We start from the raw sequence: 15043 nt of genomic DNA on the forward strand, positions 1-15043 counted from the left end.
ACCCTGACTTCATTGGGATCTGGCAGGGAGGAGCCGATCCACCCCTTGAGCTCTCCACAGAGGCCCTCCAAGTCTCCCCGTCTTTGGAAGTGCAGGTGTGAGCTGGGAACCCCAAACCCCTGCTCTCAGCACATTTGGAGAACATCCACTCTCTGGCTCTCTGAGAATGCAGCCATTGCTCTCCAGACCTCTCTGGTCTCTGGCCACCTGGAAAGTAATTATCAGCTCAGTTCTGAAGCCACCTGGCCTGTCCTAGCTGGGCAGGCTTATCTAATCGACCCCACCACGAGAGCAGCAATGTCTCTTTTCAAGCAGCTGGGGACCATGGTTTTCAGCCACAGAACTCCGCTGGACCTCAACCTGGCTGTGTGCAGATGTGCACATGCACTTAGTCAGTGAGAGTTGGGATACGAACTTCAAAACGACTCTTCGGGGTGGTACAATGGCTCAGCTGCACCTGATGACCTGAGTTTCATTACTGGGGACCACATGCTGGAAGGAGAGAACCAAGTCCTGCAAGTTGTCTTCTGACCTCCACACGCGCGCTGTGGTGTGCGTGTACACACACACACACACACACACACACACACACACACACACACACACTCACTACTATACATATACCGGATGAATTTTAAGACTCTAGCCTGTGATGGGGCTACTGTTCTTAGCAGCAAGTAAGATACTATCTTCCCATTTTGTTGAGGCCATTTTCAGAAACTCTTGGCTGAGGAGCAGGTTCTAGACAAGGCTTGGGAGTCGATCTAGCATCTGAATTCGTGGGGCAGGGAGAGCATGGGAACTCAGAGCTACATAAGTGGTTCTGGGGGTGGGGGGATGACAGCATTGTGGAGAAGGCCAACTGCTTGAGACAGCTACAGAGAAACTCCTCAGGCTCAGAGTCTGGAGCTGCAGTGACTAATTTATCAGCCATAGCACTGTGCTTCCCTTACCCCTGCAGGAGACCCACAGAGCAGAAGCAGGGCTGGCAGGCCAAGCCTGGAGTGCTCACGCACACCACTGAGCGAGGGGAAATACCGTGTGGTGAGAAGAGCCCGGGCAGCCTGCCAGGCTCCTCCCCTCCCTGGGCATCCAGTGGGCCACAGCTGGATGCTGCTGTTGACAGCTGCCTCTTCAGTGGGCTGTGAGAGGTCCGATGTCTGGCCTGATGAGGGAAGTCAGGGGCTCTGCCTTCAGGCTGATAGGGACTTTGTGTTGTAGTCCTGTAGAATGTCCTTTGAGGCCTCTTTGTCAGTCAGTGGCTGGCCACTTCTGCATGCACGAGAGCTTAGGGGATGCTGTAGGCCTGAAGGGAAAGTATGAGGCAGTATGCAAAGTATGCAGGAATGAGGATGAGGATGAAGACATACAGCCCGACAATCAGGATCAAGGCCCACACTGGGTAACGGTGAACCACCTCCTTTAACTATGGAGAGACGGGGAGAGGGGGTTAACACCGAAAATTCCCAGGAGAAGAAGAAAGGGTGTGGGGCAGGGAGGAAGGTGAAGGCTAGTGAGTCTTCTGTGATCAGAGCCAAGGGTCAGGTCCTCAGCCCACAGGGGGCTGGAAGGAACCCCAGGATCTGAGAGAGAGTGCACTCACAGTGTTCGAGTCCCAGGCCATGTAGGTGAGGGGCCTCGTGCCTTGCTTAACAAAGATGGCCGCCAACAGGCCTAGGACCACCACTGGGGAAACATCGCACCACAGCCAGCCACAGCCAGGGCAGATGGGGTGGAGGGACAAAGAACATGGGCAGCCAGTCTGGCCTTCCACTACCTCATAGTCCTCGGCTTTGTTATACAGCTCTGGCCTGCTTTATCTCAGTTTACCTCTTCTCATCCTATCTAGTTTAACTTCTAGTCCCCTGCTCCCCAACACCTCCCATGCGGCCCACACCCCTTTCATTCATCCTGGGATGATGTGGCAAAGACCCTTCTAGGTGCTAGGTACCCAACAGTGAGCCACCTAAGCCAAGCAAACAGAATCCAGACACCACTCAGCCCTTAAGAAGTCAATCCTGCCGGGCGGTGGTGGCACACGCCTTTAATCCCAGCACTCGGGAGGCAGAGCCAGGCGGATCGCTGTGAGTTCGAGGCCACCCTGGGCTACCAAGTGAGTTCCAGGAGAGGCGCAAAGCTACACAGAGAAACCCTGTCTCGAAAAACCAAAAAAAAAAAAAAAAAAAAAAAAAAAGACGTCAATCCTGCTTTCTTTCAGCCACATGTTCTCGGTTTCTGTACACGTGCCAGTGAGGCCCTTTGATCTAGGATGCCGGACTCCTGGGTCTTCTTCCCTTTTCTGCCTGTCTGTCTGTCCAGGCTCTGCTTCAGAACATCTTCCCCGGTACTCCTGCCTAAATTTCCATCCTCACCCTCAGCATCTCCCGTTCCTTCCACTGTGGCCTTGGACACCCACTGGGCTGTCTGCACATGTGATGAATTCATCCCAGCACCACACGGGCTCCCACTTCTCTTCCTTGGTTCTGCCTGTTTTCCCTCCACAAGGTGCCTTCATAAAAACAATATATCCAGTGGCGCATAACTTTCGTCCTAGCACTTGGGAGGCAGAGGCAGATGGGCTCCTATGTGAGGGCAGCCTGGGCTACAGCAAGTTCTAGGACAGCCAGGAGACTATAGTGAGACCTTGTCCCTCTTTTTTTTAAAGCTGATGATGGTGCTCCCTACTCAAAACCATTCAGCGTTTTGTGGTACACACTGCACACAAAGCTAGGTTGTATCATGGCTTACACGGTCCCATCTTCTGCCCCCAAATCTCCCAATTCTATTCCAGCTTCCCTGGACCCCTTGTTCCTTAAAAGCTTCAAGCAGGCTATTTCCTCTGGTGTATACACATGCATGAACACTCACATAGATGTGCTCACACATAATATACATGCACACCACATAAACCATGGCTCTCCCTCATTTAATGTAGTAGTCTTCTGACACATCACCCTTCCAGAAAGACCTTCCTTACTACCCTGTCTGAGCCACGCACTCCTACTCTGAACCAGCGGGGCCTTTGACTTCTTCTTGTCTTTCGTCCTGTGTGTGCATGCACATGGATACAGAAGCTGGAGCATGTAGTCAGGTGGTTCCCTCGACTGCTCCGCACCTTAGCTCCTGAGACAAGGTCTCTCACTGAACTTGAAGCTCTCCTGTCTGGCTGTCAAGGCCCTGGGGTCCTCCGCTTTCACCTCACAGTGCTAGGATGGGTGCCGCCATGACATTGATGTGGGTTCAGGGAAGAGACCTCAGGCCTGCCTGCATGCTTGCACAGCAAGGCCTTTACCAGCTGAGCCTCCGCCCAGCCTCACTTGTCATTTTTGGTCTTCCTGTCCGTCAGTCCTGCTGTGTCTGTACCCCTAGAATGCAAGCTCCTGAACACAGGCTGCTAACTTTGGTTTAGGCAGTATCCCTGGCCACCAACAGGCCGTAAAGCCTGAAGCACATGAAACACACAAAAGTCTGATAAATAAACATTTCTCAGAGGCCTTGAAGTTAAGGGCCCTTGTGTCACACTAGTTTATATTAGAAATGACAGGAAAGCCGTCAACCCTCCCAAAAGATCCATGCTCTGGAGGCCTGGCATGGGCCTTTACCTCCTGGCCCCATAGGCCCAGGCTACAGCAAGGTTTTCACATATGATGATGCTGATGATGGGCAGTGCTACCCAGTATTCACTCTGCCGCCAAAAGGAGTAGATGCCTGAAGGTTGGATGAAGAAGAGGCCACACAGGAACATCACCATGGAAACACCCACTGGAGGAAACACTAGGTCTGCACCAGGACGAAGGGGTCTGGAGGATGATGGGTCTGAGGGGAGATCACAGCCAGGGCTGGTGTTAAGGCTGTGGGAGAGCAGGGAAGTACCTACGAGTATCCTTGGCTGTCTGCGGAAGAAGGAGAAGGTGTCCTGGAGTGGAATATTGATGGCCAGCACGAACATCACAACGGCACACAACCCCAGACTCACACAACCCCAGACTCAGCAGCAACAGGCAGAAGAGGACGGTCCAGAAGGCAGACTCAGCAAAGAGCGGGGTGACTTCAGTAAGGGTCAGGCACACAAAGCAGGGCTCCCCGGTCTGCATGGACAGAAAAGTCAAGTTCTCTCTCTGCCTTCTCTAAAAGCTCCCTGAGACCTCCTGGCACACCTAACAGGGCCCCGCCCCTGCAGTCGGTGGAAGGTTCTTTTAGCTGCATTTCCCACATCACCAGAGCTATGTATCGCGATTCTTTCTGGGACTAGTGAAAGCTGAACGCCCTGTGGTGCAGAGCGGACTTTCCGGCATCTCCTTTGCCCTCACCATCTCCACTGACCTTCAGAAATTGCTTCTGGATGTTGCATCCGGGCCCCTTGCTGAGGACAGCGCTCCTCGAGGGCGGTAGGAGGCTGCTGAGCCAGGAACTGTAGGTGGAGGTCGGGTTGTCCCGCAGGTCAGGGGGGCTGCACCTCGGGAGGTAGGACCCCCTGGGCTACCAGCATCGTAAGCGTCTCTGTGTTCCTGGGGATGGGGGTGATTAGCACCGTCAGGCCCTTTGGCACCCCCCCCCCCCCGTCTTACAGAGGAGAGCCATCTCAAGCCCACGTTACTGACTCCGCAAAGGAAAGGATGCGGTGAAATCTAGAGGGTGCCCACCCCAGGGCCATGAAGAACACACGCCCCTGGAGAACCTGGGCAGGGATTTTCTGCAGACTTCCGAGGGACTCTGTGCTCTTGGTCTTCACGATCTTTTGTGAGACTAGTAGGGAAAAATCCGTCTAAGCTCCACGGTTCAGAGAGTGGGGGCAGCTTCCTCAGACTGAAGCCTGTGGCCGGCCCAAGCTGTGCTCTGTGAAAGTACTGTCACCTTGACTCTGACCAGAGCCCTTGCCAAGAGGGAAAGGCAAGCTTTGTGAACGTGAGTGTAGATTGATCGCGTCCTAGAGATTAAAATAGGGTGCTATTCTGGGGACAAGACAGCTACATACTTAGACTAATAGTCTCATTGTGAACAATTTAAGCTGAAAGAGATTTTTAATCTTCTTATGAGAATAAAACTGTTAGCCGGACAGTGGTGGCGCACGCCTTTAATCCCAGCACTCGGGAGGCGGAGGCAGGCGGATCTCTGTGAGTTCGAGGCCAGCCTGGGCTACAGAGTGAGTTCCAGGAAAGGCGCAAAGCTACATAGAGAAACCCTGTCTCGAAACAAAAAGTAAAGCTGTGAACAGGAGGCTGGAAAGGGCTCAGCCACTGATAAGAACACTTGCTGCTCTTTCAGAGCCCACAAGTTTGATTCCCAGCACCCATGTCAGGAGACTCCTAAATTCCTGGGTCTCAGCTCCTGGGCGTCTGATGGCCTCTTCTGCCTTCTCCATCTACATACACACTGAATAAATGAATGTGAAAACATCACTTAATTAAATAAAATATATAAACAGTGGTGTAGAAGCCCAAACCCGTCCCTGTACCATGGCGCCTTTGGTTTGGTTTTTGGTTTTTTTTTTTTTTGAGACAGGGCCTCTCTTCCTGGCTGGCCTAGAGCTCACTATGTACACATTGTTGATATTCTGACCCACCCCTTGGGGCCACCCTGCGTCCTGATGTAGAAGCCTCCCCTTAAGGAAAAACTCCGCCCCTTTCTGTCTGTCTGTATGCTTGTCTGTCTGTCTCTCTCCCTCCACTCCCACGAGGTGTGCATCCTTCGACACCTCCCTCTTCCCTTCTCTCTTTCTCTCTTTTTTCCTACTTCTCTTCGTCTCTCTATTATAATAAACCATTTCCACTCGGATGTAACGTCTGGGTTGTGAATGCCCACCTGCCTCCATGCCCACATGGAGTGTGGTCGCCCACCAGCCCGCCGCTGCATCTGCCCAGCATGCCAGCATGGATACCCTGGCCTGGCCAGCTGGGGTCTTCCCACGCATGCATAATTCATAACACATGACATGAGAAGGCTGCACCTTCAATATCATAGTGAGCCAGATTCTTGCCGCCAGTCCCCCATGGAGCAGGGAATGAGCAGGAGTTTAACAAATGAACAAGACAAGGGGAAACGTGAAGATTCCGATAGGCTAGCTCCATAAGGCAGCCTTAGCTTTAACTCAATTTTTGACTCTGATTATCCACAAGACCAAGACTTGAATTTCAAGAAGTCTCTTTCCAAAGCTCCTGTTCAGAGGAACTCACCTCAATCCTAGGATGTTAAAATCTCCATGACTAAGCCAGACCTAGTACTGTGGGCCTACCAGGTCTTACAGAATCTGAGTCAGGAGGTTCACAACTTCAAGGCCAGCCTGGTCTACACAGTAAATTCCAGGACAGCAGGGCTACATGGAGAGACCCTGTCTCAGAAAAACCAATAAATAAATAAGTAAACATTTAAAAGGGGGACTAGAGACATGGCTCAGCGGTTAAGAGCACTGGCTGCTCTTGCAGAAGACCCACATTCAGTTCCCAGGACCCACATCATGGCTCTCAACTACCTGTACTCCAGTTCCAGAGACTCTGCCACCCTCTTCTGGCCTCCATGGGCACCAGGCATGCACAGTTATACATGTAGGCAAAACACTCATGCATATAAAATAAAAATAAAAGCATCTTAAAAACTAAAAATAAGCCGGGCGGTGGTGGCACATGCCTTTAATCCCAGCACTCGGGAGGCAGAGCCAGGCAGATCTCTGTGAGTTCGAGGCCAGCCTGGGCTACCAAGCGAGTTCCAGGAAAGGCGCAAAGCTACACAGAGAAACCCTGTCTCGAAAAAACCAAAAAAAAAAAAAAAAAAAAAAAAAAAAAAAAACTAAAAATAAATATAGACATAAAGTGAAAGGGGTGGTGTGCCTCTCAGTGGAGAGTACTGCCTACCACCAACAAGGCCCTGACTCCAACCGCTGTAGATTGGCTGTCCGGAACAGAGGCAGGAGATTCTCAGTAAGCTCAAGGCAAGGTCTACATAGCAAGTCCCAGGCCAGTCAGGACCACAAAGAGAGATCCTGTCTCAAAAAGGAGAAAAAGATTTATTATTTTTAAAATTGTGTGTTAGGTATGGCTATGTGTATGTGAGTGCAGGTGCCCACAGAGTCCAGAGGGTGTCAGATCCCCTAGAGCTGGAGTTACGGGCAGCTGTGAGCTGCCAGACATGGGTGCTGGGAACCGAACTTGGATCTTCTGCACAAGTCCTTCTGTTCTTGACTGCTGAGTCATCCTTTTGGCCCCCGTGAGAGAGAACATTAAAAATAAGAGCAATAGAAGTAAACAATTGACAAAATTAGTAAACAAAGGAGAAAAACAACCCAAAGCTGATTTTAAAGTAAACCATAGGTAGCCGGGTGGTGGCGCACGCCTTTAACCCCAGCACTCGGGAGGCAGAGGCAGGTGGATCTCTGTGAGTTCAAGGCCAGCCTGGTCTACAGAGCGAGTTCCAGGAAAGGCACCAAAAAAACTACACAGAGAAACCCTGTCTCAAAAATTAAAAAAAAAAAAAAAACCTAAATAAATAAACAAATAAACTGTAGGGGCTGGAGAGACGGTTCCAGGGGCTCTGGTGCCCTCTTCTGGCCTCCGAAGGCATCAGCCACACAAGTGGCGCCCAGACATCCGTGCAGGCAAAGCCCCATACACATTAAAAATAAACTGTGGCTAAAGTAGACCAACAAATGAGGGAAGAAAGCCCAGTGCTGTGTTCCCTGGGGGAGGCGAGAAACGTTCCAATTAGACGTACAGAGAGGAGCTGGAAGAGGATTCTATGAGCACGAGTACTTGCTCTCCAGGCATGAGGACCCCGCCTGTAACCTCAGCACTGGGAGACAGACAGCTGGATCCCTAGACCTTGCTGGACAGCCAGCCTAGCCAAAATGGAGAGCTTCTAGTTCAGTGAGAGGGCCTGCCTCAGGCGATGCGGTAGACTGACAGAGAAAGACAGCAGACCCCCTCTGGCCTCCACTTGCGTGCACAAGTGCATGTATTGCACGTTCACGTGCACCACAGAAGGAAAGAAGTGCAGACTGGTGGAACATTTTCTGAGTGGTCAGTTCTTAGAGTGCTTTCCACTGAGCATCTGCTTTGATGTGTCTTCTTATGTGTGTAATAACTCACAACAAAGGGTCTGTTTAAAAACACACACAAGGCCTGGGCACTCACTGGTGGCGCACACCTTTAATCCCAGCACTTGGGAGGTAGAGGCAGGAGGATCTCTGAGTTCAAGGTCAACTTGGTATACTAAGCGAGTCCCAGAACATCCAAGGTTATACAGAGAAACCCTGTCTTGAAAAACAAAAACAAGAAAACCCAACAGAACACAATAAAACACAAAGTCATCAAGCTGTCTCAACGGGTAAAGGACTTGCCCTACAAGCCTGGCAACAGTCCCTGGAAACCCATGTAAAGGTAAAGGGGAAAACCGACATCACAAAGATGTCTTCTGCCCTCCACATGTGGGCCATGACATTCCATCTCCCACAGTAAGTACATTCTACAATAACAACTAAACAGCTAAACAAATCACACACACACACACACACACACACACACACACACACACACACACACGTTTTTCGAGACAGGGTTTCTCTGTGTAACAGCCTTGGCTATCCTGGAACTCGCTCTGTAGACCAGGCTGGCCTCGAACTCACAGAGATCCACCTGCCTCTGCCTCCCGAGTGCTGGGATTAAAGGTGTGCGCCACCACTGCCCGGCACACAAATATATTATTGTTTGCCTAACAGATTTGCAAAATTAAGAGGTCCAGCCAAGTTTGATAAAGTGCTGTGCAAACAAAGAGATGAACTTCCTGGTGGGAGGCAATTCTGATTAACCACCGTAGCAATCGGACACGGAGCAGACCCTGCCCAACAACAACTTCTTAGTCTGCCCTGCCCTGTGCTATGTGTCTATGTGATTAGATCCCCAATGGTTGCATTCTGTACTAAACAAGTACAAACCATTCCAACAGAGCTGGGTATGATGGTACACACTGTAAGCCCCGCAGACAGCAGGGTCAAACAGGAAGACAGCTTGTGAGCTCCAAGGCAGCCCGGGCTACAAGCGATGCTGCCCTGAAGCAACAATCAAACTTCTGTTCCCTAAACAGCACAGGTGGAGTCTACTCACAGCAGCGACATGTTCGGGCGCTACTGTCCCCAGGAAGACATGGTGGGACTGTTGATGTTCAGGAGTACATCACACACAGGGACCGGTCCAGCTGCAGGTTATCTCTATGGTTTTTGAGGAGCAACTGCATCTACCATGCAGCGTTCTGGACGTGTGTGCCAGGTGTCACGTGGCTAATTTCTACGAAGGACCACAGGACTCAGGAAGCTAACCAAACTTGGAAGGCGCTGGAAGCCCAGAAAGGCACAGACACAGGAGGCCCCTCCCTGAGATTACACATACAGTCACAATTTCTGGGGAGAGGGGACTCTTCCTAGACCTGCCATCAGGAGGTTCAGGGAGCTCCAGGGATGCCAAGTGTCACCCATGTGTGGCTTTCCAGACACAGCGCTGCCTTTAAGTCACCTGTTCTCCTGTAGGTAATCTGTCACCCATGCTCCCGTGAGTAACCTCGCTGCTTCGCCAGCCGGACCCGGGTGAAACCCTCTTTGGCCTGTTGTTAGTTCCCTGTCTAGGGTGAACAGACATCGGTGTATGTAGTCAGGAAAAGTCGCACAACACCAGCTTCCAGAGGAAAGTAACAGTCATCTGTGGAGATTGGGGCTACTATGGAGAAATCCAACTCAGGTTTGCCTTCTGGGGAAGGCTGGCTCTCTCGGGCCCAAGGAAAGGCCCTATCTTCTCCCAGCTCATGTTATCAGTTATCAGAAATTTATGACTAGCTGGCTTAGTATCCAATTCTCCATTCCTTCTTCCCTCCAGACTGAAAAAAGCAATAAGAGCAAGAAAGGCACTGAAGGAAGTCCAAACTCCTGCGGGGGGCAAAGGGCAGTTTAGAGTGGCGGGAAGCTGTAATGATGGCGAAGAGCAGAGACAAGGGCACTCCTGCACAGTAGGTGGGTTTTGCTGTTGTTGTTGTTGGTTTTTAAAGATTTATTTATTTATTTATTATGTATACAGTGTTCTGCCTGCCTGTGTCCCTGCACACCAGAAGAGGGCACCAGATCTTACTATAGATGGTTGTGAGCCACCATGTGGGTGCTGGGAATTGAACTCAGGACCTCTGGAAGAACGGGCAGTGCTCTTCACCTCTAAGCCATCTCTCCAGCCCCACAGTAGGTGTTTATAGCTAGTCACAGTGGATTACATATTTAAAACCCACAAGGGGGCGGTGTTAATATTCTGACCCGCCCCTTGAAACCCCGCCCTTAGGCACCACCCTGTGTCCTGACGTAAAAGCTTCATTTTAAGGAAAAATCCCTCCCTTCCTCTCTCTCTTCCGCTCTCTTTCTTTCCCGCCATGAGGTGCGCACACCTTCGCTTTTCCTCTCTTCTCCTCCATTCCTCGCTCCCCTCCCTGTCTTTCTGTCTCTTTATCTCTATATTATAAACTCTCTCCACGCGGATGCAGCGCCTGGGTTTGTGAATGAATGGCCGCCGCGGCCATGCCTGCATGGTGTGTCTCGCTCCCTGCCCGCGCTGCATCTGCCGAGCATGCCAGCATGTTTCCCTGCACAGGCGGGATACCCTGGCCAGCTGGGGTCCCCCGCGTGAATATATCACAACAGGCGGGAGAGAGGCATCATTAAGAGCACTTGTTTTTCCAGAGGACCCAGATTCAGCTCTCAGCATCCACATGGTGGCTCACAAGCATTGGCAGCTCATTTCAGGAGATCTGACACCCTCTCCTGACCTCCACAGGCAGCAGGCACACTCACGGAGTACATATATCAATGCAGGCAAAACACTCATATACACGTGAATAAACAAATACGTAAACCTTTAAAAGAATAAAAATAACTAAAGAGCTGGGAACGGTGACACGCAGCTGTAAACCAAGCTTTGAGAAGTTGGAGGAAGGAGGATCAGGAGTTCAAGGCCAGCCTGGGCTAGATAGGAGTTCCAGGGCTATATAGTGAGACCCTGTCTCAAAAAGCAAAACATCCTGAGGGAACTTTGTTTTCACCACAAAGAAATGATAATGTCTGAGGTGAAAGTGTGATCAATACTCTGATTTTATCAATATGCAATGTACACATATATCACAATATCCTCCATGAACTCAATGGGATTAGAATGTGTCAATAAGACCAAAATGAGATGAAGAGCTGGTGGACAGTCCTAGCCAGGAAAGAGAGAATCCTCAGGTCTCTAACCCTTTGGAGTTTAGGTTTGCCAGATGGGGAGAACACAGACTTGCATGCATGGTTCTGTGAGGTGTGGTCTCAGATGCTGTTCTCTGTGTGGGTGACCTTTGCATGCCTGCCATTTCCAGCACCTGTTAGCACATCAGCTCCGAGGTGGGGGTTGGCAGCCTCGAGAACTCTCTAATGTTAAAAGTGAAGGACTCTGGCCTCTGTTCTCAACTAAGAAGAGGCAGAGCTTTTTAGCCTCCCTGAAGTTGAGGTGTATGAATGGGTTGTGAAGCTGCCCAGGCTAGATCTCACCGGGGAACTGGCCTTACTTCTTACAGCAGCAATGTGTGGTTATGGTGGCCCAGAAGCCCAGGATGGAGAGGATGACAGGCATGGTGGACAACAAGGTGAGCATCTTGATCAGAGCCATAAGGAAGGCATCCCCCAAACAGTTGCTGAAGTCAGGCACATGTGAGGATAAGTAGACGATGGGGCCAAAGCCTAGACCCATAGCAAATGCAACTTGGATCCCTGCTTGGGACCACACAGTGAGGCTGTCGATGCTTGCCACCTAAAAAGGAGAAGACAGGTACCACAGGGACATCATGATTTGGAAAAGGACAGCCATAGCAGAGACATCTTCTCCTCGAAGGGAGGAGGTACAGGAGACAATGGCAGGCAGCTGTGTGGTTCTGAGAGCTGAGGAAGCTGAGGAAGGACCCCACCTTGAAAATTAGCAGGTGTTTAAGCCCATACTCTATGCCCTCCATTGGCAGAGTCCAGAAGAGGAAGGAGAAGATGATGAAATTCCCACCAACAGTGGAGGAGTGTTCCCTTCACATTCCCACCAACAGTGGAGGAGTGTTCCCTTCGCATTCCCACCAACAGTGGAGGAGTGTTCCCTTCGCATTCCCACCAACAGTGGAGGAGTGTTCCCTTCGCTCCGCATCCTCTCCAACACTGACTGTCATTAGTGGTTTTTTTTTTTTTTTTTCTAATGCCGAATGCTGTTTATTGAAGGAGGGAAGAGGTCTTAAATACAGGTTTACAGCACAATGGGAGAACCCCAGAGGGCAGAAGTTCGCTACAGATGTTTTACAATCTTGCATCTAAGCTGTTAATGCACTGGGCTTGCAATCTGTGTGTTCGACACAGAAAAGACCAACAGAGGTCCTATCCCACCCATAGCCAGCAGGCTAAAGGCAACTGAGCCATTCCCTTCCTTAACGAGCCTTACTGCAAATTAGAGTCCTTGTAAGATGGTATCCCAAAAGCAAATGGAACTTGAGTTTATAAATTTGCAACTTTCAAAGCCAATCGAAATGTATATAACTATTGAATTAAATTTATCATGCCCAATAGAATGGAAGATTAATTAACTGTGGTAGCTTCTTTTGCTACCAGGGTCTCCACTGTGCTAGCTGTAGGAAGCAATTATGAAATGGCAATCCCAGAAACAGTAGCAGCGGTGGCCGCCTCTGCTATAACAACAACAGCAGCAGCAGCAATGTCAAATTCTCTTCTGGAGTGTGTGGACATCCACTGGCATGGATACAACTCCAGGAACACGAACCGCCAAGGCCCATTTTTCTTGATCCCAGCAGGACTTAGGCTGGCAGCTCTTCTGGAGAATCCAAAAGCATGGCTACAGTTCCTAGGCTTACATTAATGCTTGCCAAAGCTGGCCATATTGGGCTCTCAATCCCCATTGGCATCAGAAGGGTAGAGGTTTTCATTAAGGCCCAATAGGTCTCTGTCATGTTGGGTTTCAGCAGCAGCCACAGGGCACACACAGCGCTCAGGAATCCAAAGAGGAACCTCATTGTCCTGAGGAAAGGCATAAACAGAACCCCGACCCACACCAACACCAGATTGGGTCTCCTCCAAGTGCCAGTAGAAAGATCCTTCCATCGCTCCAGAGGGTGATTTGCAACAGGAGCCCTCCAGTGCTTATCTGCAGCGGATACTCCAGCAGAATCCACCGATAAAAAATTTAAAATATATAAAACAAGAGAAAGAATAGAATGTGGAGAGGAATGATGAGTCCCCAATTCCCCCTTTTTTTACTCCAGCAAAATACGTTTGTTTGGCTCCTTTTTAAACAGTTCAAATTTTTCTTTTTTTTTTTATTTTTTTCATTTTTCACTTTTTCAAATTAATCAATTTATCCACCTTTCTATTACCAGCTTGATACAGTATGTATTCCCATCTTAATTGTGAAATGTTTCATTGAGGCTTGCTCAGTAATTGAGTAAAACCAAAACTTAATATAAGCCACAGTCGTCCTAGGGTCCCCCATGCTATATATATAGTCTCCATGGTTCTGTGGGTTGTAGTCTGATTGTTCTTTATTTTATATCTAGAATCCACTTATGAGTGAGTACATACCATGTTTGTCCTTCTGGGTTTGGGTTACCTCACTCAGGATGATATTTTCTAGTTCCATCCATTTGCCTGCAAATTTCATGCTTTCATTGTTTTTCTCTGCTGAGTAGTACTCCATTGTGTATATGTACCACATTTTCTTAATCCATTCTTCAGTTGACGGGCATCTAGGTTGTTTCCAGGCCCTGGCTATTACAAATAGTGCTGCTCTGACCATAGTTGAGCATGTATCTTTGTGGTATGATTGAGCATTCCTTGGGTATATGCCCAAGAGTGGTATGGCTGGGTCTTGAGGTAGTTGGATTCCTAATTTTCTGAGAAACCGCCATACTGATTTCCACAGTGGTTGTACAAGTTTGCACTCCCACCAAAGTGGAGAAGTGTTCCCTTTGCTCCGCATCCTCTCCAACATAGACTGTCATTGGTGTTTTTGATCATAGCCATTCTGACAGGTGTAAGGTGGTATCTCAGAGTCGTTTTGATTTGCATTTCTCTGATGACTAAGGATGCTGAGCATTTCTTTAATGTCTTTCAGCTGTTTGAGATTCTTTTGTGAATTCTCTGTTTAGCTCTTTAGCCCATTTTTAAATTGGATTGTTCAGTATTTTGATGTCTAGTTTCTTGAGTTCTTTATATACTGTGGAGATCAGTCCTCTGTCAGATGTGGGGTTGGTGAAGATCTTGCCCCATTCTGTAGGCTGTCTTTTTGTCTTATTGACCATGTCTTTTGCCCTGCAAAAGCTTCTCAGTTTCAAGAGGTCCCATTTATTAATTGTTATGCTCAGTGTCTGTGCTGTTGGTGTTATATTTAGGAAGTGGTCTCCTGTGCCAATGCGTTCAAGAGTACTTCCTACTTTCTCTTCTAGGAAATGATTCTTAATTAAGGATTCACTGAGTTCAAACTATCTCAGAGAAGACTTTCATTTCTACACCCTCAAAACACATACCGCACAAATACCACATACCTGCTGTACATACACGTACCACACTTATACCACACATACATGCACCATACATCCCACAGAAGGGCATCATGTACCATACCTACATGTACCACATCCACATATACTGCACACAGGCTCCACATGTACCACACATGTACATCACATACACTAAACACAGGCATCACATGTCGCTGTTTGTCCAGGCACAGGTATGTGGGTTTCATGTGGATCCATGGAAAGAAGACTCAGAGGCATCTTAAGTATGAATCTAGCCTTTCATGGCTGCAGGGGGTCCAGCCTCGAAGGACTGAAGCCCTTTCTCTTCGCCTAGGGCAGTTTTATTTCTTCCTATTACAGTTTAGCCAGTTAATTTTCTTTCTTTCTTTTTAAGGTTTATTTATTTATTTTGTATACAGTGTTCTGTCTGCATGTATCCCTGCAGGCCAGAAGAGGGCACCAGATCTCATTACAGATGGTTGTGAGCCAC

At 49.2% G+C, this 15043-nt stretch overlaps 1 protein-coding gene across 1 annotated transcript; it reads right to left on the reverse strand.

The window, feature by feature from the left end:
• Window positions 1-1193: 1193 nt before the first annotated feature.
• Window positions 1194-12021, reverse strand: LOC128124100 (orphan sodium- and chloride-dependent neurotransmitter transporter NTT5-like; the record flags this gene model as incomplete). The annotated part of the gene is given in 10 exon segments (XM_052760322.1): window positions 1194-1291; window positions 1294-1426; window positions 1604-1811; window positions 3603-3762; window positions 3874-3952; window positions 3954-4114; window positions 4320-4449; window positions 4451-4508; window positions 11557-11798; window positions 11953-12021. Coding segments are annotated over 10 exon segments (1338 nt in total), but the record flags the coding sequence as incomplete, so codon positions are not given.
• Window positions 12022-15043: the final 3022 nt, after the last annotated feature.

This window comes from Peromyscus californicus, unplaced genomic scaffold (assembly GCF_007827085.1).
Source record: "Peromyscus californicus insignis strain IS unplaced genomic scaffold, ASM782708v3 Scaffold_4__1_contigs__length_199733344, whole genome shotgun sequence".
Taxonomy (NCBI): Eukaryota; Metazoa; Chordata; class Mammalia; order Rodentia; family Cricetidae; genus Peromyscus; species Peromyscus californicus.